Source organism: Osmerus eperlanus, chromosome 4 (genome assembly GCF_963692335.1).
Source record: "Osmerus eperlanus chromosome 4, fOsmEpe2.1, whole genome shotgun sequence".
Lineage (NCBI taxonomy): Eukaryota > Metazoa > Chordata > Actinopteri > Osmeriformes > Osmeridae > Osmerus > Osmerus eperlanus.
In genome coordinates, this window is record NC_085021.1 from 10531663 (window position 1) to 10552495 (window position 20833).

The window sequence follows — 20833 nt, forward strand, 5'->3', positions numbered from 1 at the left end:
TGTGTGTGACTGTCTCCTAAGTTGCCTTGTGTTTTAAGATCCAAACTAAATACGACAACGAATGTATGAAAACGGACCGTATAGCCTACGCATTGTCTTGTATAACCTCTTGTTTGACAAATTGCCAAAGACTGAATTCTGACTGTTGCATGTGTTAGGGAGGAGATGGGTTTACGTATAAACCTACTGACGTTGTGTGTTGAAATACAATCTACTTCTAGCCTACAATAATTTGTTCGTGTCTGAAATATTATCATCCTTGATCAAATTGCGGCACATAAATAAACGTATCAACAATGTTTAAACGACCACAATCACAAAAACCCCAAATCTACTACTAGGACTGCCACGGCTCTCTTCAATTGCCTCACTTTTTATAGATACGTGAACAAATACACCTGATTATGGTATTGATTTCGAGCTCGGTAAAATAAGTATATAGTGCCACCCAGAGGTAAAGAATAACATGTATTGATGCCGGGCGACCTCACCAACATGGTGTTCGGACAAGCTCATTTTATTTCCTGACAGTACCACGTAGCCTCCATCGCATCGGTCTGATTGGCACCGTTGCAGCACAGTTTGTGTATCTTATCATTTTCTGAAACAGAACTTTACACCGAAAAATATTACCTGCTGTGTTTACGCTCCTTACACTTGGCAGGTAGGTGTATCCGTACAGGAACATTGGGAAGCCACGTGTACAGGAACTAGTAACACGGCAAACGACAGTTTGCGTTTCTGGTTCAGTCTGTTAGGCTAATGCTAGCAACATAGCCTTTATTTATTTTTTATTGGAACTATTTAGTGCTGTGTTCAGGGTTTTTGTCGTTGGAGTGTAAAGTTAGCAGGTAGGTTACCATTTATTTTCGAGTGGTCTGTTTTGTTCGCTAAACAGTTCAGTTCCTGTGATTTGACCAACAACATTAGCCGAGACTGACACAGCTGCAGTAGAGTAATCCCCCCATAGCTAGACAAGCTAGTAGAGTAAAGCAAAGTAGGCTACATACAATCACTTATAAATTCAGTCGTTTTCTTCAGTGATATGCAGCTAATTCCTAGACTGGAGATAGCTAGGCTAAATAGATTAGATACAACCCTATCTAGCTAGCTAGCATAGCTGGGTTAGCCTACTTATGTGACGTGTAACTGTGAGTTGGTTGTTTTGAATGACCAAACGTACTTCCGCCCGTTAAGGAAAGCAGTGGCGATGTCTGTGTGGCGGAGAGCTTGGTGCGGGCAGCTTTTGGCTGTGTCCATCGCCCTTGTTACCCTGCTCCATACCATGGGTGTCAATGCACGACCAGCAGTCAATATATCAGCATTGAAAGACAAGAACCCCACCATCAAAGACGACAACGAGATTCTGCCCCCAGACCATCTGAATGGAGTTAAGCTAGAGATGGACGGCCACCTGAACAAGGACTTCCACCAGGAAGTGTTCCTTGGAAAAGAGATGGAGGAGTTCGAGGAGGACTCAGAGCCGAGGAAGAACAGGATGAAGCTGATGGATATCTTCACTAAGTAAGACTAGTTTCTCCTTGCAGATACATCAGTTAAATAATTCGTTATTGATGTTGTACCATTTAAAGCCACAGTGGAGGCATATTGGATGTTTGTTAGTAATGGATCGTCCACAACAACCTACTGCTGTAAACACTTTCCCAGTTCAACCCATGCTGAGGGACTCAAAGCTTAAGTGGAAGGAAGGCAAGCTTGGGGTTTGATTTGTAGTGAGGAACACATGGTCCATAATGTTGGCTCTGATCCTCTAGTCTACCTAGACAACATGCATCTGTGTCAAGTTGCATTAGGCAAAGTAAGTTGGGTATGAAAAGTAGGTTTGGGTGCATAGCACAAAGAATCCCTGTGTGGTCAGGGCACACTGACCCCACACACACCCAGCTTACAACCACTCACAACCTGACACGACTGATTTAGACTGGCTCTGATGTATTCCAGCCCTCCAACCCAGAAGGCTTTTTAAGTATCGATTTGAAAGTATTGATCCAGCTCGTTTGAACAAGCTGCTCCTCTCACCCCCAGGGTGGACTTTAACAAAGACAACAGTGTCAGCGCCAAGGAGATGCAGCGCTGGATCATGGAGAAGACAGAGGAGCACTTCCAGGAGGCTGTGAGGGAGAACAAGTTGAGCTTCCGTGCTGTCGACCCAGATGGAGACGGTGAGGGAATCACCCATCACATGACCATCCATATGGCTCTGCTGAGTTAGCCCCGTTACCAACACTCAGCTCCTCAGGCCCAGCCTGGATTGGACCACACAACAGCTGTGGGTTGCCAAATCCCAGTTGTTAAGTTGTTGTGCATTTTCTTTTTTTTTCTTCAACGGCAGGTCATGTGACGTGGGACGAATACCGGGTCAAATTCTTGGCCAGCAAAGGATTTAACGAAAAGGAAATGGCAGAAAAAATTAAGAATAACGAAGATCTGAAGGTGGATGAGGAAAGTAAGTTCACAACACACATCTTATTTTTGTTCATAGCCTGTATATTATATAAGATTTATATAAATAGTAATGTATTAGTCTGTCCAGAGGATAGTTTTTCGTACTATTGTGAATAGACTGGCCTAAGGCAGTCCAGAACACAGTATTAGCTATCGGTGTTTGGATAATCAAAAGGATGTGATATTGTAGTTGAGATGATGGTATTGTTGCACAGTGTCCGGTAAAAAAAATCAAATCTTTGCTTGGCTCTAACCACCTTCCTTTTAGAACGACCCACTTCTGATCCTTGATCATCTGCTGTGCATTCTTTTGTTTACCGCTTTGGATCCAAGGCTGTTACATGAATCAAATGTACAAAAGTGATGTCGTGTGTGTGTGTGCAGCTCAGGAGGTTCTGGAGAGCCTGAAGGATCGCTGGTTCCAGGCTGACAACCCACCAGCAGACCAGCTGCTCAACGAGGACGAGTTCCTGTCCTTCCTGCACCCCGAGCACAGCCGAGGCATGCTCAAATACATGGTCAAAGAGATTGTACGAGACCTGGGTAATGCCTACTCTTTCTTATGAGTTCAAAGTCTCTTCACACCCTATATTCCGTGGATTTGCTTGGGTAAATGAATAAGGTAGAAGTAGTAGGTAATGCTGTCTGAATGAAAGGTGTGTGTTGTCTTGTTCTGGCAGACCAGGATGGTAATAAGCAGCTGACACTGTCAGAGTTCATCTCTTTGCCCATGGGCACTGTGGAGAACCAGCAGGCTCAGGACATTGATGATGACTGGGTCAAGGAGAGGAAGAAGGAGTTTGAAGACGTCATCGATGCTAATCATGATGGCATCGTTACCATGGAGGAACTTGAGGTATTACTGTCTCCAAGAATAGGTTGACGCTCGAATAATTAATAAAATGGGCACTTATGTATGTGAACGATGACTACATTTGGGATCTAATGTGACAAGGGGTTTTGTGTATATTATAATTTCAGATAACTTAGTTTTTTCTGTCTGTTACTGGTTGCACTCATACGTCCTGTCTTTCCTCTTCTTATGTTCGTCCTTGTTGTTCTTCCTATTGTTCAGGAGTACATGGACCCCATGAACGAGTTCAATGCGCTGAATGAGGCCAAGCAGATGATTGCTGTGGCTGATGAGAACCAGAATCACAACCTGGAGCTGGATGAGATCCTCAAATACAGTGAATACTTCACTGGCAGCAAGCTCATGGACTATGCCCGCAATGTACACGAGGAGTTCTGAAGACAAAAGATCCTATAGAATCCCCTTCCCTGTCCCCTTGTCCAACTGACAGGCAGGGGGAATTCCTCCCAAGACTCGCCTGTCTTACTGAATGGAAAATCTCAAGTGTTGGGATGTGCTAGTGTGCAATTCTGTGTTTCTAAAGCCTTGTTCCCCATGCCTCCCCCTCCACTGACTCTAAGGATAAAACGTTTCTCATCTCCAGACTGTCAGTTAACCATTGCCATGGTCTGCCTTCTGTCTGCAGTCGGATTGCCTCTTACGGATAATGGTCTGTTGGGAATTTGGTGCATTCAAGACTCTGCGTCACCTTCATAATTCATTTGTGTTAATATATTGTGAACTGTATGTATATGAGGAATTGGAAACAGATACAATTATTTCCCCCACTAATGCAGTAGCTCATGGATATGACTTGCACAGCTATTTTTTTGTGTTGTAGAAACTCAGTGAAAACATCCAGTGACGTTTGTGTAACTGCAAAAAAAAGCAATGTACATACCTTAGTGTATCGAATTTATCTTCTCAACTTTTAATGTGGGTCAAATGGGGTCACAAAATGTATGCTGCTGAAATGAAACAAAAAGTGATGCAATTACAGGCATATACACAGAGTATACAACCGAAGCACAATTCTTTTGAAACCACTCTAAAGCCTCATTCTTTGGGAATTATTTCCCTTTTGTGTTATTGTAAAGTTGCTGTGGCATGGCCTTACGGATGTTCTGGTTCTCTTATCCGTCCTGCTCTTAGTGTCTACCGAGGATAGTCCAGCGCATCATCATGTAGGGGAGAATCACATCCAGTAAGGGGGTTTCACCTTTCTGCAAAATGCATTTGCTAGTCCAATTTAAATATTTAAGGACACCTAATATATTTTGGACCGTGCATTGAAGAATATACACAATTAAGCTAAATCAGTACTGCATTGTTTTCAATTCCAACAATAAACACGTTTTGTTGAATAGCTTATTTTATCATTCTTTCAAAATTTACGAATGCTATTAATGCAAATCGTCATTTGTGATGAGCTCAATGGAAACTGATGAATGAGAGTGAATATTATCAGTGACATTCAAACATTAAGATGATGCCTACTGGCAGACAACAACTTTAGTTGTAAATGGTGTGGTATGCAATTATCTTTCTTTTTACTTAAAATAGAGTAATATATCATTTATTTAGACATCCAGGTGATGACACATTGTGCATTTTACTATTATTGGTGAATTCATAAGATGTTTTTCGGTTTATTTCTGTTCCCAATCAATTCCTGCCATATAAGTACTTCTGTTTGCTGTGCTTGGACAGTTGTGTAATAAGCATTCCTCAAATGTTGCATCGTAATAACCTGTGGAAATGTTTTGTCACCACATTAAAGCTTAATCTGCAGAATCTAACAAAGCTTTATATATTGTACTCCAAGTGGACTAAAAAGCTCTGTCCTCCTGTGTCAAGTTTATTTATTTTCAGCATTTACTCAGTTCTAATTAGTTAAACTATGGTTGCTATGAGACCATTATTATTTTATAAGTCAAAATTCTAGCAATGCCATTCTATGGCCATTTTTGTAGAAGGCTATACAGAATAATATTTTCGTTATCTTTATTTTATAATACAGCTCATCAACATGTCTGTAAATTTGTCCGAATATTTTAAAAGTTATTTTGGGGAGAACCTTCGCGACCAGCTGGTGTAATTATAGTTTTTGAATGCTCTGTATTACTGCTTTTCTTTCCAGAAGCACAATGCCTATAACTGTAGCGGATGTATATGGTTACCATTTTGTGTTTTGACAGGAAGTCCAAGTCTTTTGGAGGTGAAATACTGGCACCTTCTTCCCGTTTGCTGCAGAAGACACGGGAGGCCAAGATAGTCCACAATGCCATGAATATGCAAAAAGAGGTCATACCATACTCATCTATGCAATCCCTGCTTACACCACAGGAAATAACAAAACTAGCATATCTTAACTGTGATGTTGTTATGTTCTCCACCCATATCCATTGATGTAGCATTTTTCTGGTTTTGCAGGACTTTGAGTCTACCATTAGAGCCCTCAAAGTCCGCAAGAAGGAGCTCAGAGAGAAGGAGGACCAGATGAAGGAATATCTGCAAAAATTTGACAACTTTCTGAAGGTATTGGGACCAGTACAACCATTCTAGCCGAAAGCCAGTTAATACAAGGTTATGTAAGAACACTACCATCTCTATTATCTCATCCTCCTGGGACATCACCCTCTGAAAAGGACAATGAGGTGAAGCGCTGTCGAGCTGTGAAGAAGGCGGGACGGGAGAGAGAGCTGACCAATCAGAAGCAGGCGGACCTGAGGGCCCTCCAGATGGATGTGAAAGCTCTTGTTGAAGTGCGAGATAGTCTGGAGAAACGAGTCAACAAAAATGCCATCTACCCCCAATATCTACAAAAAGTGGTACAAGCCAGTGAGCAGGTGGGTCACTTAGGGTAGGGCCAAGACAATTTTGGTTAACTGACTTTGACCTGGAAAAATATGAAGGAATTAGGAAACGGGTGTGTTGAACATGTGAGGGTGTGTTATTGACCCATATGCCACAACCTTTACCAATTCCACACCTGGTGGATTCTCGTTTGCCTTCGTAGTTTCAGGAGGTTCGGCAGGTGATGTCTCGCTACGACACTCTGACGCTGACCCGAGAGGACCTGGTCCTCACCACCCAGCAGAACCAGGACAGCACAGAGAACTCTAGGAGCCAGCTAGCCCGCTACATGGAGCAGAGCCACGACACCCTGCTGCACTACAACAACACTCTAGCCCAGCTTCAGAGCCAGCTGGACAAGGCTCGCGCTGACGGCCTGATCTGGGTGAGAATCACAGTCGCAATTAACCCATGTTAACAGATCGAATGTTCCATGGAGAGATAGTTTACTGATCGTTTAGATACTTGATCTACAGTATCTGCTTTCTTCTGGTTGACTGAAATCTTGGCCAAACTAATCAAACAGTGCCTACTTCTTTATGGGTAGGAATCAAGATGGACCCACATACAGAACACAGCTGCCAAGAAGACGCTGCTGTTGGGTACAATCAAGATGGCTACCCTGAACCTTTACCAGAGTGTGTGCAAGAGGAGCAAAGACAGTGGTGAAACACCTGTAGCCCCAGACGACACACTCAAACAGCTGGATAAGGTACAGTTTAATGTGTACAGAAAAGTATGCCCTTATTGGATGGTAAAGTGGCCATGGACGAACACCGGATCCACACCGAGGATATGTAATTCCTGATAACATAATGTGTAGCAAGCTATACTCTTCCTACTTGGTTATTGTCTGTCCAGTTTGTCCAGTGTCTTTCTAGTGTGTAGTACTATTTTTGTATACCTTATAATTTTGGAAATCTATCATCCTGCTAGATAAGCTAGCATGTCTCTATGGTTTGGTTGTCCTGGTTCCTGACAGATCCAGAGCTTCCTGGTTGATCTGATCTCCATCTGGGAGGAGGTGAGCCGACTGGACCAGCCAGCCGCTGGGCACCGATGAAGCATCACACACCTTGAAGTTGTCCTTGTCCATGACACTGTTTTGTATCAATGAAGTACAGACTATGATTTTCTACACTTTTCACACTTTCAAAGATAACATGTACCTTTTTCTTCAAATTAAAAGAGATTTCAAGAACATTGAATCACTTTAAGAATCTGTTTATTGCGTATACGAGTTCGTTGCGTAGCACTGAAGCACTTCACTTCAATATAGTTATGATAGTTATGTAGGAATAATCATAATTTCACCAAATCCATAACTTTTTCTGAAATACAGATATCTAACATCAATTCACATACTCATGAATCACTTTCATTAGATTCAACACAAGTCAATTCAAGAATGAGTGAATATCACCATTTGAAGAGGATCTATGTGTACTAGGGTTTACTGTTAAGGTACAGTGAGCTACCAAATCAGAGCTCTACTGGGTACACTGACAAATTCACATACAACATCACTCTACATGACAAGATCCTTAATATTTCCAAACAGTCTTTTGTTCTGTGCAACAAATAATAGACACAGACTTTCTTCCCAGTAATACTGATCAAACATTTCATCGCCAGTCTTCAGAAAACCACCCTGAAAGGCCGTCCTCATTAGACACATGCATCCAAACACCTCACATAAGATAAGAAATATAAGTAGCGGTGCATTGTTTTCCTTTGAATGCCACAACTTAATATGTAATAAAATGTTACAATGTTTTCAATATGTTAAATATACTACACACAAATTGTAAATGAAGGTTATGAGGTCCAATTAAAAAAAGGCAAAACTAAGAAATGATCAAGGCTGCGAAAAATATATTTGCGATGTACTGGCCAAGTCAAAGCCAAATTCTGCACATTTTACTAATTTAATTTATATGACATAACATAAATTCTCATAAATAACATTAATAACAAACAACATTTGCTCACAGTGTGTCAATCCATTAAATGTAACACTGAGACATTAACATAAGATTAAAATAAAAGTATAAATACAGTAGGAAACACGGCTTGATTAGTTGTGGTACAGTACATGATACGAACAACATTAGTGATAGTCATTAGTACACATCTTGACTATGTGTCACCTATTTAAAGAGATCTGGCTTAATACTCAAATAACATACTAAGTGTACTGCCAAAGGTAATATTAATTATTTTAAAATTAAATATACTAAAAATCAACTAATTATCAACAAAGAAGCTAGAATGACCCAAAACAATGCTGATTAATCTCAAACAATAAAAAATGTGTTCTTAAAAGAACAAGCATTGAAGTCCCTGTAATGAGTTTGTGCTGTGGTGTTCCATAGTGTTGGTCTCCGTTTGGTCTTCTAGTGAGGCTAAGCTAGCTCCAACCGATCCTCTGCCAAGCAGCAGTCCTCACAGGTAGGGGTACTGGCTGAGCTTGCGTTGGTAAGCAGCATTGGAGCGGGGGTAAGGCTGGCCTGCCAGCTGCTGCTGCTGTTGGTGATGATTGAACTGTCCTGGAGCGTGGCCCACCAGGCCCAGGCTGCTGTTCTTCTGGAGCAGACCCAGAGAGGAGTAGGCCTGGCTGGACCTGGTGTGGCGGGATGAGGCCCCTCCTCCGTTCATCTGGTCCACGGCCTGGGAGACCGAGGCGAGGGCGGCGGAGGCTGGGTATGCGTACAGGTTAGGGGTGGAACTGAAGAGAGAGGCCTCATGGAGCCGGTAGGATGAGTGGGAGGAAACTGATGGAGGGTACGTTGGCTGTCTGCGCAAGGTGCCGCTGCTTCCCACCGATTGGTCATGTGACGATGACATCACAGATTGCTGGACCTATATTAGAGAAACACGGCACATAATAATAGCCATTTGACCTGCCTTTTACCATTACAGAGGACTACTTTTACTTCTAGTTTACTTCTACACAAGTAAGCAGCAGTCCTTTTCTAGTTTACTTCTACAGAAGTAAACTACACCTCCAATAATTAATCAAAAACTACCTGACTCAGGTTGAGAGGCTGGGATCTGATTGATGCGGCTCGTTGATGCCGCTCACTGCTGGAGGCTCCTGACCAGATGGGCTGCTCACCCGAGCCTTTCTTGGACTTCCCAGAGGCAGGTTCTGAATAGCAACAACAAAGTGAGTTCTGTGTCAGGGAGATGCACATTATGTCATCAGTTTGTAAGTGTGGACCCACCATGCCCGAGGTGGAATCTTCTAGAATGTACATCATGGATGTTTTCGTTGCAGATCTAGACTGTGTCCATGCTCACCTGAGGCCCCCGAGGCCTTGTGAGCAGTGGCCTCCCCTGGCTGGCTCTTGACCGAGGGCGTGGAGATGGCCAGGGCCTTGGAGGGGGTCTCCTCCAAGTTAGTCAGCCTCTTGGGACTCAGCGGAGTGCTGTTAGACGAGTCAGAGTCCTGGGAGTCGTGCACGGTCACACAGCTGATCACGTTGGTCCTCTGACTCGCTCCAGAGCTGAGGAGGAGAGACAGAGCTAGCGAGTCGACATCTGCATGTCTCGAGTGGGGCTGCTTCGGGCCTGAATCCAACCCACGACACCAACACACCCTCGTCCTGTCGAGCACTTTTGGATTCACACGTGAACTCACCAGGTAGGAGGGAACTTCCTCTCATCTTCGTCCTCTGTGTCACTGTGGATGGTGATGATGCTGACCGCAGGGCTGGGCGTGTCGGAGATGACGATTGGCTGAGACTGGTCTCCAACGAAGGCCAGGGAGGTTTGGACCAGAGAGGAGGCCGACTGGACGGTTGACACAGGCCTGCCAGGGAGCACGACATCCTCCAATGGTCAACTAAACAGACTTTGAACACTAACAACCACTAATGTTAGGTGAACAGACCATGTGAAAAAAAAGAACAAAAAAAAGAAAAGAAGAAGCCAAACACATGACAAATGTGTGCATGTGCTCAGTGTTACCTGACTCTGCTGTCAGCGTGGCGGGGCTTGGACCTCTTCCCCTGCTGGGCCCTGGGGTGCGCTGCGGCTGGAGCGTGGGTCTGAGAGGCGGCTGGAGCAGCGTGGCGCCCCGCTGCAGCGTCCTGCTGGTTCACCCCATCATACTGGCCGCCGTGACGACCCCTGGCGGAAAAAAGAGTTGGCCGGCTACAGTGCTGGTTATATTTCCGTTTTTATGCTCCGACGGTATAGGCCACGAGTGTGGAATGGGTGAACTCCCATCCCTTTGTCAGGGCAGCACTCACCTCCAGTTGGAGCCCTGCTGGCCTGAGCCGTCCGAATGGGGAACTCCCATGGGCGAGCCAGGGACCACCTGCTGACCAGGGTTGTGGATGGACATGCCTGGCATCTGCTGCCACGTGGAGGGGATGAGGATCTGCTGGGTGCCTGCCGGCCATCCCTGCTGCGCACACACACACACACACACACACACATTACATTTTGTCTCTCATACATCGAAACCCAGCTGCTACAAGGGAGATAAGAGGGCAGTGTTCAGAGTATGAGGAGACTGCAGATTGGAGGTGGTTTCTGCCAGGACCACCAGAACAGGAGTCAGACGACACGAGCACATGCAGTTTGTAGACAGACACGGTTGTCTTCATATCTGTTTCTGTCATACATGGAACACACAGACCACCAGCATGCCCCCTCTCAGTCAATGAGGAAAATGCACCAAGAAGTACATCTTACATTCACATACACAGAAATGCTGGACAGAAAAGTTCAAACTATTGGTTAGCTATGGCTTGATAGCATGTACAGGTAGCAGTGGTGCCACCAGTGTCCTGGATGATATCTCCTTAACCACAAATGTATCAAAATAACATCAACCAATATACATTAGGCCACTACAGGCTGGAAAAACACCAATGCCTAGCAGTCATGCCCTAGGGCGCCTCAGTCCTGAAGACTAGAGAAGAGCCACACAGGATGCATGTTAAACACAGGTCACCAGAATCCAACCTGGAAATGACAGAAAGGATTTAAGGGAAAACGACATGTGACATTAATACAGGCATTCCTCTTGTTGCATGATTCCAAAACAAGTAGTCATGGTTTTTGTAGCCAAAACTGTCCAATTGGAGATGGGTCACACTTTGGAAATCCCTGCTAAAAAAGATATATAAATAAGAAATACTGCTTTTCTCATTTTGTTTGGCAAAACTCCGGACATATCTGGATCAAAGCAAAGGGTCTCTTATCTGAGGGGGAGGGGGGGGGGGGGGGAACACGAGGAAGCTTCAAGCAAAAGCACAGACTCGGTAAGCAGTACATGCGCCCCATGCTCCTCTGCACACCCCCAGAAGATGTGTGTTGAAGAAGGGGGAGGGAGACAGCTGGACGAGGGCTAGCAGGGTCATCGTGTGGACGCTTTACCAGCATAGTGGTACTCTGATCCAGAGGGCCAGGCCTCCCGGCCCCACAGCCCAGAGCCAGGGGCAACGGACACAGGGGGGGCATCCCCGCCACGGGAGCGTGCAGGCTGGCTACCATCAGGGGGTTGAAGGAGGCCTGGGAGGAGGAGGTGGATGAGGACGTAGGGATGGGTGGACGAGTTAGGTAACTAAATAGGTAGACACGGGAGGATGGTACACTACGTCCCTTTACCGGAATCCACTCATCCCCAAAGAAAAGAGAGAAGGTAAGAACTGGATTAATCCTAGAGTGGTTATTCCTTTATTATTCTCTGGTGAAAGACACCCTAAAAACAACAAAGTGTCGACCTCAAAAATCTTTATGAAGATCATTCATTAAAATGATCTCAATTCAAACACGTGCAGTGACGGCACCAGCTTAGACATTGTAATAAAACGAAAAAACAGCAAAGCTTCTTTATGTATGACAGACGTGTCGAGATCTACAGCACACACACACACACAGATGGGCCCAGGGTACACAGGGTGTCTAAGTCCTACCTGTGTCAGCATGCCTGGCTGGATGTGCAGAGGCTGGGTAGACTGGTTCTGCGGGACAGAGTTATCCATCCTCACTGGGTAACCAGAGTGCTTATTAGACGCTTGGAGACCTGCGAGAACACAAAAACACCATGTTCAGCGACAAGAAACATTCAGTTGAAACGGCATTTTAGCGGGTACTGTTGTCGTGTCAACCCTCACCCTGGATGGTGGAAGGGCAGACGATGAGGGTCTGCTGGAAGGGCTCCGCCTGGGGGCACAGCTGGGTGGGTCGGGTCTGCATGGGCACGCTCTGCTGGGCCAGGCCCGGGATGTTGATGGTAGCCTGCTGGTACAACCCAGGCTGGTAGTTCAGCAGAGGGACGTTGCTGCTCAGGGAGAGGGACTGGCCACCTGTGGACGCCATCTGACAGGGACCATATACACGTTAGCATGGGACGCAATGGGATTCCTTCCAGGTGGGAGCTTGATATGTGAATACTGATGCCTGAAACCACCATGTTTTCAGCGACAGAAACACAGCTGTTCAAATATTTGGGGCCAAGATCTTAAGTATATCTGGCTTTTTACGGCTTCAATCGCTCTGGATAAGAGTGTCTGCTAAATGACTACATGTAATTGTCAAGAAGAATCCTTGTCTACCTGGTTGTGCTGGTTCAGCTGGCTGCTGAAGGTGACAGTGAGGTTTGTGGCTGCACTGGGCGTGCTGTTGCTGGCAAACAAATTCTTCCCATTCTCAAACGTGCTGCACCTGCGCTTGCAGATGTCCATGTGCTGGAAGCAGGACTTCACACTGGGGAAGAGGACAGCAGGTTAAAGAAGGCCGGCAGACCAGGACAAGGCCGATCCCAGCCCCACCGACGACTACAGTTCACCCCAATGTAGAAACAATCCATCTGAGACCTCTACCACAGATCCCTGCTGACTGTCCCCTGCTTACTGGGAGCTGTGGGGGAAGTGGAGCAGATGGGTCATAGTGACAAAGGGGTGGTTCAGCGTTTTCATGGGGGTGATCCTCTTGTCGGCATCCAGGGTGAGCATCTTCTTCAGCAGGTCTATGAACTCCCGTCTGTCGGCCTTCTCGGCCAGGACGTCGGTCCCATCCAGGCTGGTCATGTTCACCTGCAGCACAGCAGCGACGACGGGTGAATTCCTATGAGCAATGGTTCGAGTGTTCTGACACCAACGCTAGGAGGGGGAGGATTTACATCTGTGGTGACCTCACCTGCATCATGTCATCCAGACAGTTGAAGATGTATTTCCGGGCCTCTTTCGACTTGATCCCCATCTCTGCCTCGTGCTCTGCCGGCGTCTACAGAGAGGAAGAGTAGTGGGCGCTGATAATGGAGTATTGACGAGGTGTCGTTCTTTTCTAGCTGACGACGTACTGTACCTTCAGCCTCCAGAGAGGGTAGCTGGAATCAGGGCCTCTGTTGAAGAAGCGGCTGGTCTTGGTGCCAGCGCTCAGGATGTACTCCGCTGGCAGACCCTGCGTCTGGGAAATGTAGCGGATCTGTGCAGCACAGGACAAAACACTAGCATAAATACTATTAGAGAGAAAGATGGGGAAGGAAGAGAGAAATATACACACTTTTCACATGAAGTAGACAAGTAAATGCCAACGGTGGGTAGCATCCATAGTCTCAGAGTTTGTGAGAAGAGCTGCTGACCTGGTCATACTCTGAGGCGCCAGGATACAGGGGCCATCCCAAGAACAGCTCAGCAATGACACAGCCCAGGGACCACATGTCTATAGCCTCACAGAAGGGAAGGCCCAGAATGATCTCTGGCGCCCTACAAACACATTACAACCATTACACGCGGTTATAACAATGGGATATCTTAACAACAACAAAAAAGTACTACATTTTACATAATATTTTTGCGTGAATTTTTCATGTAAGAACTATTCATTCTACATATCTGACATCTGGTGGTCACTGTGTTGTCATGTATGATACAGGCTGTACCAGACCCACCGGTAGTATCTGGACTGCAGGTAGGTAGAGCAGACAGCCTTGGAGACATGGCTGGCTGAGCCAAAGTCAATGACCTTGACCCTGTAGGGCTGCCTGAGGGGGTCCACCAGCATGATGTTCTCTGGCTTCAGGTCGGCGTGGATCAGGCCCAGGCTCTTCAGCTTCATCAGGGCCGTGGACACCTGCTGCAGGACGGGCCGGATGGACTTGAGGAGCAGCGGGCTGAACTTGCTGTGCTTCAGGAAGTCGTACAGGTTCTGCTCCAGCATCTCAAACACCAGGCAAGTGTGGTTCTTGTGCTGGAAGCACTCATAGGAGCGCACAAAATTGAACTCATCTGCATTCTCAGTGCTCAGTCTGCTAAGGATACTAACCTGGACAGAGAACAGAGAAAGGTATTAATATGCTTTTGCAAATACTATCTCAATAATATTGATGCTTTTCAACGCCTTACCTCAATTTGACCCTGGCGGGCATATGAGGGGTGGTTCTTCAGGATTTTGATGGCCACAATCTCATTGGTTCCACGCTTCCAGCACTTTGCAACCTGACCAAAAGTGCCCCGCCCTAGGAACTCGAGCACCTCGTAGCTGTTTGACACAGAGCACAGGATCTCATGCTGCACCAGCTGGTAGTCTCCCTCACTGTGGGAGTTGCTGCTCTTGGTGGTGGAGGTGGAGTGTGCGATGGACTGGGCTGTGGTGTTGCCCCCAGCCCCGGCTGTACGGTTAGTCACCACAGGGGCAGAGAGCTCCTCCAGGATCTGGACACTATCACTGCTGTCCACCTCCTCGCTCTTGCGCTTGTGACTGTACTGTTTGTGGTGGAGGTCAGTGGGCTGAGAGGAGGATGCAGCATCCTTGACACGGCGGCTGGAGGATGAGGAGGACGAGGAAGGGGGTCCAGGAACACTGCCAGTGCTGTCTGCTGCCCGTACGACTGTCTGCTCCCTGGAGCCTCCAGCTGGTGGGAACCCTTGGTTGGAGGAGCTGTGAGTGGGGTTACAATTGGAGGCAGAGGGGGAGGATGCTGTAGCCTGACTGGAGCTCTGATGGTAGTAACCGTTTTCACCCGACTGGTTGCTAACATCCCACGCTGTCTCTACCTTTAGTTTCTTGGAGCGGGTGTAAGCACTGGAGGTCACCGAGGGAGAGGAGTAGACCTGGATCTGGGAAGCCATACCTAGGTACAACATTGAAATGATCAATTCTCCTGATAAGTGATAGGCCCATGATCTCTCAATCGTCCCAATAATGCGAGACGTTTCACTGCAAAACAGTGCGGAAGGCTAGCCACACAAGTTAGCAAGATACATACAACTACGCAAAACGTTCGTGCCCGGATGAAATTGCTTGCTAGCTAGCTATCTACTAGCATTTACTTGCAAGCAACCAGGACTACTCTAGTCTAGCTTGCTAGCTTGTTATGTGTTATATGGAGAAATATTCGTCATCCATCGATCCATCACACAAATTACAAACTTACTCTTTTGCACGGCTAGCTAGCTACATTTATTCGAAAGCCAAATAGTTCGCCACAGCATTTCAGCAAGCTGGGTAGCTAGCTACCGTAGCTAACAACTAAAATCGGACATTCGTTCTGCCTAACCTAAGCCAGGCCTGGTTGTTTTTACCTGTGCTTTTGCTGTGTTGTTGGATTGTGTTGGATGCAAAGCGACACCTCGCTTTCTTCCGAAACCAACTACATCTGCTATCGAAACATCACTACAAAGTGCATTGCTTTATCACTTGAAAAGTTAGTCAAAAAATATCAGCTGTTTGCAAAAAAGGGTGGACATCCACTCTTTACATCACTAACACTGTCATAGTTGCAGCAGCTTCCTTACTGTTGATGTATTACCGTAGTGAACAGTTTTGCGCATTTGAAACCTATACAGTACTGGGTTGAGAGGATTTGAGATGGAACGTGGGTATCGTGCAGATTAATTAGAGGCGCATTCCATTGTTGGCCTTGGAGACTGAATGAAATGCTGACAATGTCAACAATAATTCCTGTTAACCATAAAACAGATAAAACACAGAATATTAGAGGTAGGTTACTCTGATTCCACTTAAATGTACAAGCAAACCATGAAAGTTTTACTGCTAGGTAGACTACATTTAGTATATAGTCAGACGCTCTTATCCAGAGCGATTTACAGTAAGTACAGGGACATTCCCCCGAGGCAAGTAGGGTGAAGTGCCTTGCCCAAGGACACACCATCATTTTTCACGGCCGGGGAATCGAACCAGCAACCTTCTGATTACTAGCCCGATTCCCTAACCACTCAGCCACCTGACTGCTACTAACCACTTATGATGGAAAATTGTAGGATTGGGCAACTGTATGCAGGATTTAGATTTAATGTTATATTTTTTGCAGAGAAAGAAAATAGCAGAAGCCTACCAGCCAACCAGACTGGAAATGGATTTCTACATATGAAACAGTATCTGAAGGAGATGTCCTCCATTCAAAACTCTTTGAACACAGGCCGGCCCCTAGCGTTGTGCTTGAGGGAGCAGGTAGGCCTACTACTGAATTGTGTTGAATGACATCAATCATTCGATGGATGGTCCAATCTGATCTGACTGCATTCATTTGAAAGGTTCCACCTTCTCTACTGACGGAGACAACCACCAATGGAGCTCACAGTGACAAGACGACTGCAGGTTACCTCAGTATACCAATTTCACATACATCACAACATCATGCTAAGACTATGACATGCTGTCATGTTATTGCCAATTCAGCAATTCTGCCCTCATGTGTTCCTTCTACTGCACTGTAGCTGACATAGCAGGATGTACCATGTCTATGCAACACCATGCTCTAGATCTCGAGGAGGAAGAAACATTAAGGTGTGTTTGTCATATCAAAAGAAAGAGAAGGGATTAAGGAGTGTCTTCAAAAGGTTCCTTTCAATTTGAGGTGAATTGCACATTTCCCAGGAGGCTGAAGTTCACGAGACAAGATCTTACAATAGAGAAGCTTCAGTGGATCTACAAACTACTTTGTGGATTAACAAACATGAGGAATAAAGACCTCAAGACCATGGTAAGGTTTTCTCAACCATGAATGATTACATTTTTGACCGTTTTCTCACATCAGTAAATGTGCAGAATGTTAATGATAGTTTGTTTATCATTTAGGTGCCTCTCACATGTGGGTATGTGAACATCATAATGAAAGACACAGAAACAACAAACATAATTTTGAAGAACTCGCCGAGGTAAACTGATACATATTGTGAACAAATGTGTCAATACCCCAAAAACGTTGAAATTGTCTGTTTGGGCCATCATTATTTACTCTTTTGAATGAGAGATTTATACTTTGCCGTTTCTCAGGTGTCTAACTTTACAGGCTTCACCTGAGGATTACTACAACATCAACCATGACACTTGGGAGTCATTTATCAATCCTCAAGACCAAGGTGGCCAATTTGAGTTAGAGTTGGAAACATAAAGTTTGCCAAACATTCTTATCTTTATACTATGTTTCCCCCAGATCTGAAGTCACCCTCTGCAAAGTTTGGTGGGTAAGTTATGGAGAGTGTTGTTTGGTTTATAGAAAAACCAAACCATTATTTGTTGTTTATAGAAACCCTTGTTGTGTAATTGTAACAGGTGTAAGCTTGTCCCGTTTGGTCTAAGAAAGAAGGCAGGTCTGAAGGAGTTAGAGACTGAGACAGGAGACCTACCTACATGGCTGAACTTGATTCTGGATGAGACCTGTAAGTACACAGTAATTGTCTGTCAAATTAACAATAACAAATATAGTTTCACTATCATGTAAATTAGCAAGACAAATCAATATTAATGTATATCTGTTATTATATCTATTTCCACAGTTGCATATGAGAAGAATCCCCAAATGTGAGCATCAATACCATCAAATTGTCTGTGATGCAGTTGTGTATAGCTACTGATATGAGATGTTTTAACATTTACAGAGCGAAGAATAAATATGACATGTTGGAGCGGGTCAGGACCGAGTTCTTGGATGTTCAGAGATCAAAGAACAACCAGATGGAGACAGACATCTACGACAAAAAAATGTTTGTTTTCCCACTTATTAACACAACATCCACACACATGTGCATAGTCTTTGTCTATTAATTATGTGAGTTGAACACAGACAGCAAGTTATTCTTTGTCCAGGCACAGAGAGGAGAGGATGAGGACAATGTTCAATGTCTTAATGTTGCCTAGAAAAGCGACCAGGCTGTCTATACTAATTTCCTCACTGAAACATGAGCTCAGGGAACCAAAATCCACAACAGTGTTTTGGTGAGCCCCTATAAGATACATTTATCTTATACCATGATTAAAGGTAGATTGTATTTATACCTTCTCTTATAGAAATGTAATACAGAAAATGAAATATTTGCGCTGTTATTCTTTGTGTTTCATTTAAGGTGTGAAATCCTTAAGAGGGATACATCAGAACTAGTAGATGAAAATAACGTGGAATACAGGACCATCCTGCAAAAGATCGGCCAATTCTACAACTTCTCACACAAAAAATTACCCTATGCAAAGGTATTAACAATGAGGCCCTGACATATTTTATTACAACAGATGACAAATGTTGACATGGATATGAAATGAAGAAATTATGTTTTAAAAGACTTTCAAACTGAATATTGATTTCATTTATTGAATGCCTATGGCTGTGTAAGGATATAAGTGATATGTATTTGAGATGTACCTCCCCATGTTTGGCAGGAGAAGTTTTGCCTACTCGTGATCTCTCTCCCGTCCAATCAGCTTCTCCGTCCGGCCATGCAGGATGCTTTGATGTTCCTCACTGAAAATGTCCTTCAGATCCTTCCACGACAACTTAAGCACTGGTTCCAGTACTTGAAGCTGCCTCTCTACGATTCCATCTCCTAAATCCTACCTTCTAAAAAGTCTGAACTCCATGTTCAGTTCATGTCCACCCTTGTTGGCTGTTTTACTGGAGGGTTGGAGGGTTGTCCCTAGAACATGTACCGATCATTTATCAACACTAGAGGTCCTCCTTGTACCATTCTGAGCAAATCCGGTTTGATTTGGTTGGCTTAAGAAATCACTGAGACACTATTTAACAAAGACCTATTTTATTTTTACCCACACGAGGCAAACATCTCTTCATTTCCATCCAATCCTTCAAGATATATTAGCATTTTGATGCATTGGAATTCATAGTGGCGCTGCATATCATGACATTCAGATTACCTTTAAACACAATATCCGACTAGACCAGCATAGTCAACAACACATATTATCTTTTAAATCATTCAAAGAAACACAGGAAAAATAATACTGAGGTCACTACCACATTTCTATGGCAACATGGCGATGATGTCATTTCATCCATTACAATCCCAATTCGTTCTGTCCATGGGGCCTCAAGTGAGCTGCAAGCAGGCTTTTGTGTAGAGGCCTCACTGTTTAATTCAAGTTTATGTTTGGAATATGAATGGAACAAAGCATGCATTAAACATACATATGGATACAATCTGACATTTTGAATCTATGTGATATGGTGTATGAGGCAATACCTAATAAGCCGTAAATATGAACCAAATAATCAAGCTGTTCTGAGCACATAATGAGAAAGGCAAACATTTTGGATTCAAAGACATAAATCACAAAGAATAAGCAAAATGGTTAAGTGCTTTTAAACTATAAAAAGTTAATGTTGGTATATTCAACTAGAACCTTTGAATTGAAGAACAGTAGAGGACAATGCCAGCAAATCCTCTCAGAGTAATAAACATTACAAACATGATATCAAAATATACGTTCTTCCTCTACTAACAGCATATGGGTGTTTTAAGTTTGCAACAAACAGCATGCGTACATTATCAAACGAAATGCTCACATGATCATACATTCTCAAACTAAACATTCAGATGATCATGAAGTAATGAGTCTCGGTTTCTGAAAGTTTTGAATTCTACAATTTCTGTATGAGAGTTTAGCATCTGATGAGGAAAGCAATGTTTTAGATCCATAGCGAGTGGTGATGTAGTGGTACAGTATCTCTTTCATTCAACATGGATCCATTATAGAATTGTATCACAGTGCATAGTGGCACATGTTGTTTTAGCATTGGTAAGGAGGAGAGGAATTTAGAGTTTGACATGGTGGCACTGCCAGCCACCAAGATTGGTCAATTTGACAGAATAGTGTAGTGGTTCACATTTAAGATTCAAAGAATCTGATCTCTAGTTTTGTATGGAAAGTGACTGTTGCACTTTTCAAGCGTGACATCTCAGACATCAGCAGCTGTCAGTGGACTACCTGAAGGAGTGTCGGAAATGCACGCTTCTGCGCTTCAGCTTCTCTGGGTTGTGGGACGCCATGTGAGAGAACTCCCGGAAGATATCCAGATAGGTGGCGTCTCCTGGACGGAATGGACATGCAAAAGGGTTCTTACATCAACATTTGCATGGAAAAGATTCTTTGGATATTTGTATTGATTTGCACTGATGATCCTGTAACAGTGGTTCAGAACCATTCATGTTAAGAATGGGCTATACTTTCATTCACTGTGTGTATGTGTGTATCATATACAGAAAGTGCAACATCTAAAAACATAACAATACTAGATAATAAATTAAACCTATTCTGTCTCAAGAGCATCTGATGTTTTAAATTGAACAGCCACACTCAAAAAACATTCCCCCACCAGTGGAAGAAAACAGACTAAGGCAACATGGCTCCTCCCTCTCCTTCTGTTTCCCAAATTCTCAAGCTGGT

The 20833-nt window shown here is 44.4% G+C and overlaps 5 protein-coding genes across 17 annotated transcripts in view; 3 read left to right on the top strand and 2 right to left on the bottom strand.

The window, feature by feature from the left end:
• Positions 1–493: 493 nt before the first annotated feature.
• Positions 494–4683, top strand: sdf4 (stromal cell derived factor 4). The gene is made up of 7 exons (XM_062458887.1): positions 494–851; positions 1198–1524; positions 2047–2183; positions 2354–2467; positions 2851–3009; positions 3147–3322; positions 3542–4683. The coding sequence occupies exons 2-7, from the start codon at positions 1211–1213 to the stop codon at positions 3716–3718; spliced, it is 1077 nt and encodes a 358-aa protein (XP_062314871.1). The 5' UTR covers positions 494–851; positions 1198–1210; the 3' UTR covers positions 3719–4683.
• A 145-nt stretch (positions 4684–4828) lies between these two features.
• On the top strand, positions 4829–7358 carry LOC134018710 (coiled-coil domain-containing protein 42-like). 2 transcript variants are annotated; one of them, XM_062458889.1, is made up of 7 exons: positions 4829–5413; positions 5518–5623; positions 5753–5857; positions 5968–6168; positions 6339–6560; positions 6723–6887; positions 7158–7358. In XM_062458889.1, exons 1-7 carry the CDS (start codon positions 5349–5351, stop codon positions 7236–7238), a joined length of 945 nt encoding a protein of 314 aa, XP_062314873.1. In that variant the 5' UTR covers positions 4829–5348; the 3' UTR covers positions 7239–7358. The 2 variants fall into 2 exon arrangements, with proteins under 2 accessions (XP_062314873.1, XP_062314872.1); XM_062458888.1 differs by lacking the exon at positions 7158–7358 and having other exon boundaries at positions 6723–7147.
• Positions 7359–8117: 759 nt separating this feature from the next.
• Positions 8118–15954, bottom strand: hipk1a (homeodomain interacting protein kinase 1a). 5 transcript variants are annotated; one of them, XM_062458873.1, is made up of 17 exons: positions 15718–15954; positions 14539–15266; positions 14085–14458; positions 13776–13899; positions 13499–13618; positions 13331–13417; positions 13046–13227; positions 12748–12898; positions 12307–12511; positions 12106–12215; positions 11567–11701; positions 10432–10589; positions 10148–10309; positions 9819–9989; positions 9479–9684; positions 9205–9326; positions 8118–9037 (listed from the first exon to the last, which is right to left on the bottom strand). In XM_062458873.1, the coding sequence occupies exons 2-17, from the start codon at positions 15262–15264 to the stop codon at positions 8621–8623; spliced, it is 3450 nt and encodes a 1149-aa protein (XP_062314857.1). In that variant the 5' UTR covers positions 15265–15266; positions 15718–15954; the 3' UTR covers positions 8118–8620. The 5 variants fall into 5 exon arrangements, with proteins under 5 accessions (XP_062314857.1, XP_062314855.1, XP_062314859.1 ...); XM_062458871.1 differs by having other exon boundaries at positions 10148–10333; XM_062458875.1 differs by lacking the exon at positions 11567–11701 and having other exon boundaries at positions 10148–10333; positions 10432–10586.
• Positions 15175–19187, top strand: LOC134018707 (uncharacterized). 7 transcript variants are annotated; one of them, XR_009929953.1, is made up of 14 exons: positions 15175–15270; positions 16467–16606; positions 16690–16753; positions 16873–16942; positions 17033–17138; positions 17234–17313; positions 17432–17517; positions 17592–17618; positions 17711–17817; positions 17935–17959; positions 18037–18141; positions 18245–18373; positions 18502–18625; positions 18812–19187. XR_009929953.1 is itself a non-coding variant. In XM_062458884.1 (14 exons), the coding sequence occupies exons 2-14, from the start codon at positions 16523–16525 to the stop codon at positions 18977–18979; spliced, it is 1179 nt and encodes a 392-aa protein (XP_062314868.1). In that variant the 5' UTR covers positions 15175–15270; positions 16467–16522; the 3' UTR covers positions 18980–19187. The 7 variants fall into 7 exon arrangements, 5 of the variants coding, with proteins under 5 accessions (XP_062314868.1, XP_062314867.1, XP_062314866.1 ...); XM_062458884.1 differs by having other exon boundaries at positions 17592–17622; XM_062458883.1 differs by lacking the exon at positions 15175–15270 and adding an exon at positions 15550–16135 and having other exon boundaries at positions 17592–17622; positions 18875–19187.
• The window catches only part of acap3a (ArfGAP with coiled-coil, ankyrin repeat and PH domains 3a), a 48958-nt gene continuing 47293 nt past the window's right edge, over positions 19169–20833 (bottom strand). For both annotated transcript variants that reach the window (XM_062458878.1, XM_062458877.1), the window contains exon 25: positions 19169–20477. In XM_062458878.1, the coding sequence (XP_062314862.1) occupies positions 20371–20477 (107 nt within the window). In that variant the 3' untranslated portion in view covers positions 19169–20370. The remainder of the gene's footprint in view (positions 20478–20833) is intronic.

Coding starts and splice junctions, on each gene's coding strand:
- sdf4 (XM_062458887.1), top strand. CDS start 1,211: ATGTCTGTGTGGCGGAGAGCTTGGTGCGGGCAGCTTTTGGCTGTGTCC. Junction 3,010..3,146: donor AGAGATTGTACGAGACCTGG/GTAATGCCTACT, acceptor TTGTTCTGGCAG/ACCAGGATGGTAATAAGCAG. Junction 3,323..3,541: donor TTACCATGGAGGAACTTGAG/GTATTACTGTCT, acceptor CCTATTGTTCAG/GAGTACATGGACCCCATGAA.
- LOC134018710 (XM_062458888.1), top strand. CDS start 5,349: ATGTCTGTAAATTTGTCCGAATATTTTAAAAGTTATTTTGGGGAGAAC. Junction 5,414..5,517: donor AACCTTCGCGACCAGCTGGT/GTAATTATAGTT, acceptor GTGTTTTGACAG/GAAGTCCAAGTCTTTTGGAG. Junction 6,561..6,722: donor GCGCTGACGGCCTGATCTGG/GTGAGAATCACA, acceptor CTTTATGGGTAG/GAATCAAGATGGACCCACAT.
- hipk1a (XM_062458871.1), bottom strand. CDS start 15,264: ATGGCTTCCCAGATCCAGGTCTACTCCTCTCCCTCGGTGACCTCCAGT. Junction 12,216..12,306: donor CTGCCCTTCCACCATCCAGG/GTGAGGGTTGAC, acceptor GTGTTCTCGCAG/GTCTCCAAGCGTCTAATAAG. Junction 10,334..10,431: donor CAGCAGGGCTCCAACTGGAG/GTGAGTGCTGCC, acceptor CCAGCACTGTAG/CCGGCCAACTCTTTTTTCCG.
- LOC134018707 (XM_062458880.1), top strand. CDS start 16,072: ATGCTGACAATGTCAACAATAATTCCTGTTAACCATAAAACAGATAAA. Junction 16,943..17,032: donor GAGGAGGAAGAAACATTAAG/GTGTGTTTGTCA, acceptor CACATTTCCCAG/GAGGCTGAAGTTCACGAGAC. Junction 17,518..17,591: donor TATCAATCCTCAAGACCAAG/GTGGCCAATTTG, acceptor TGTTTCCCCCAG/ATCTGAAGTCACCCTCTGCA.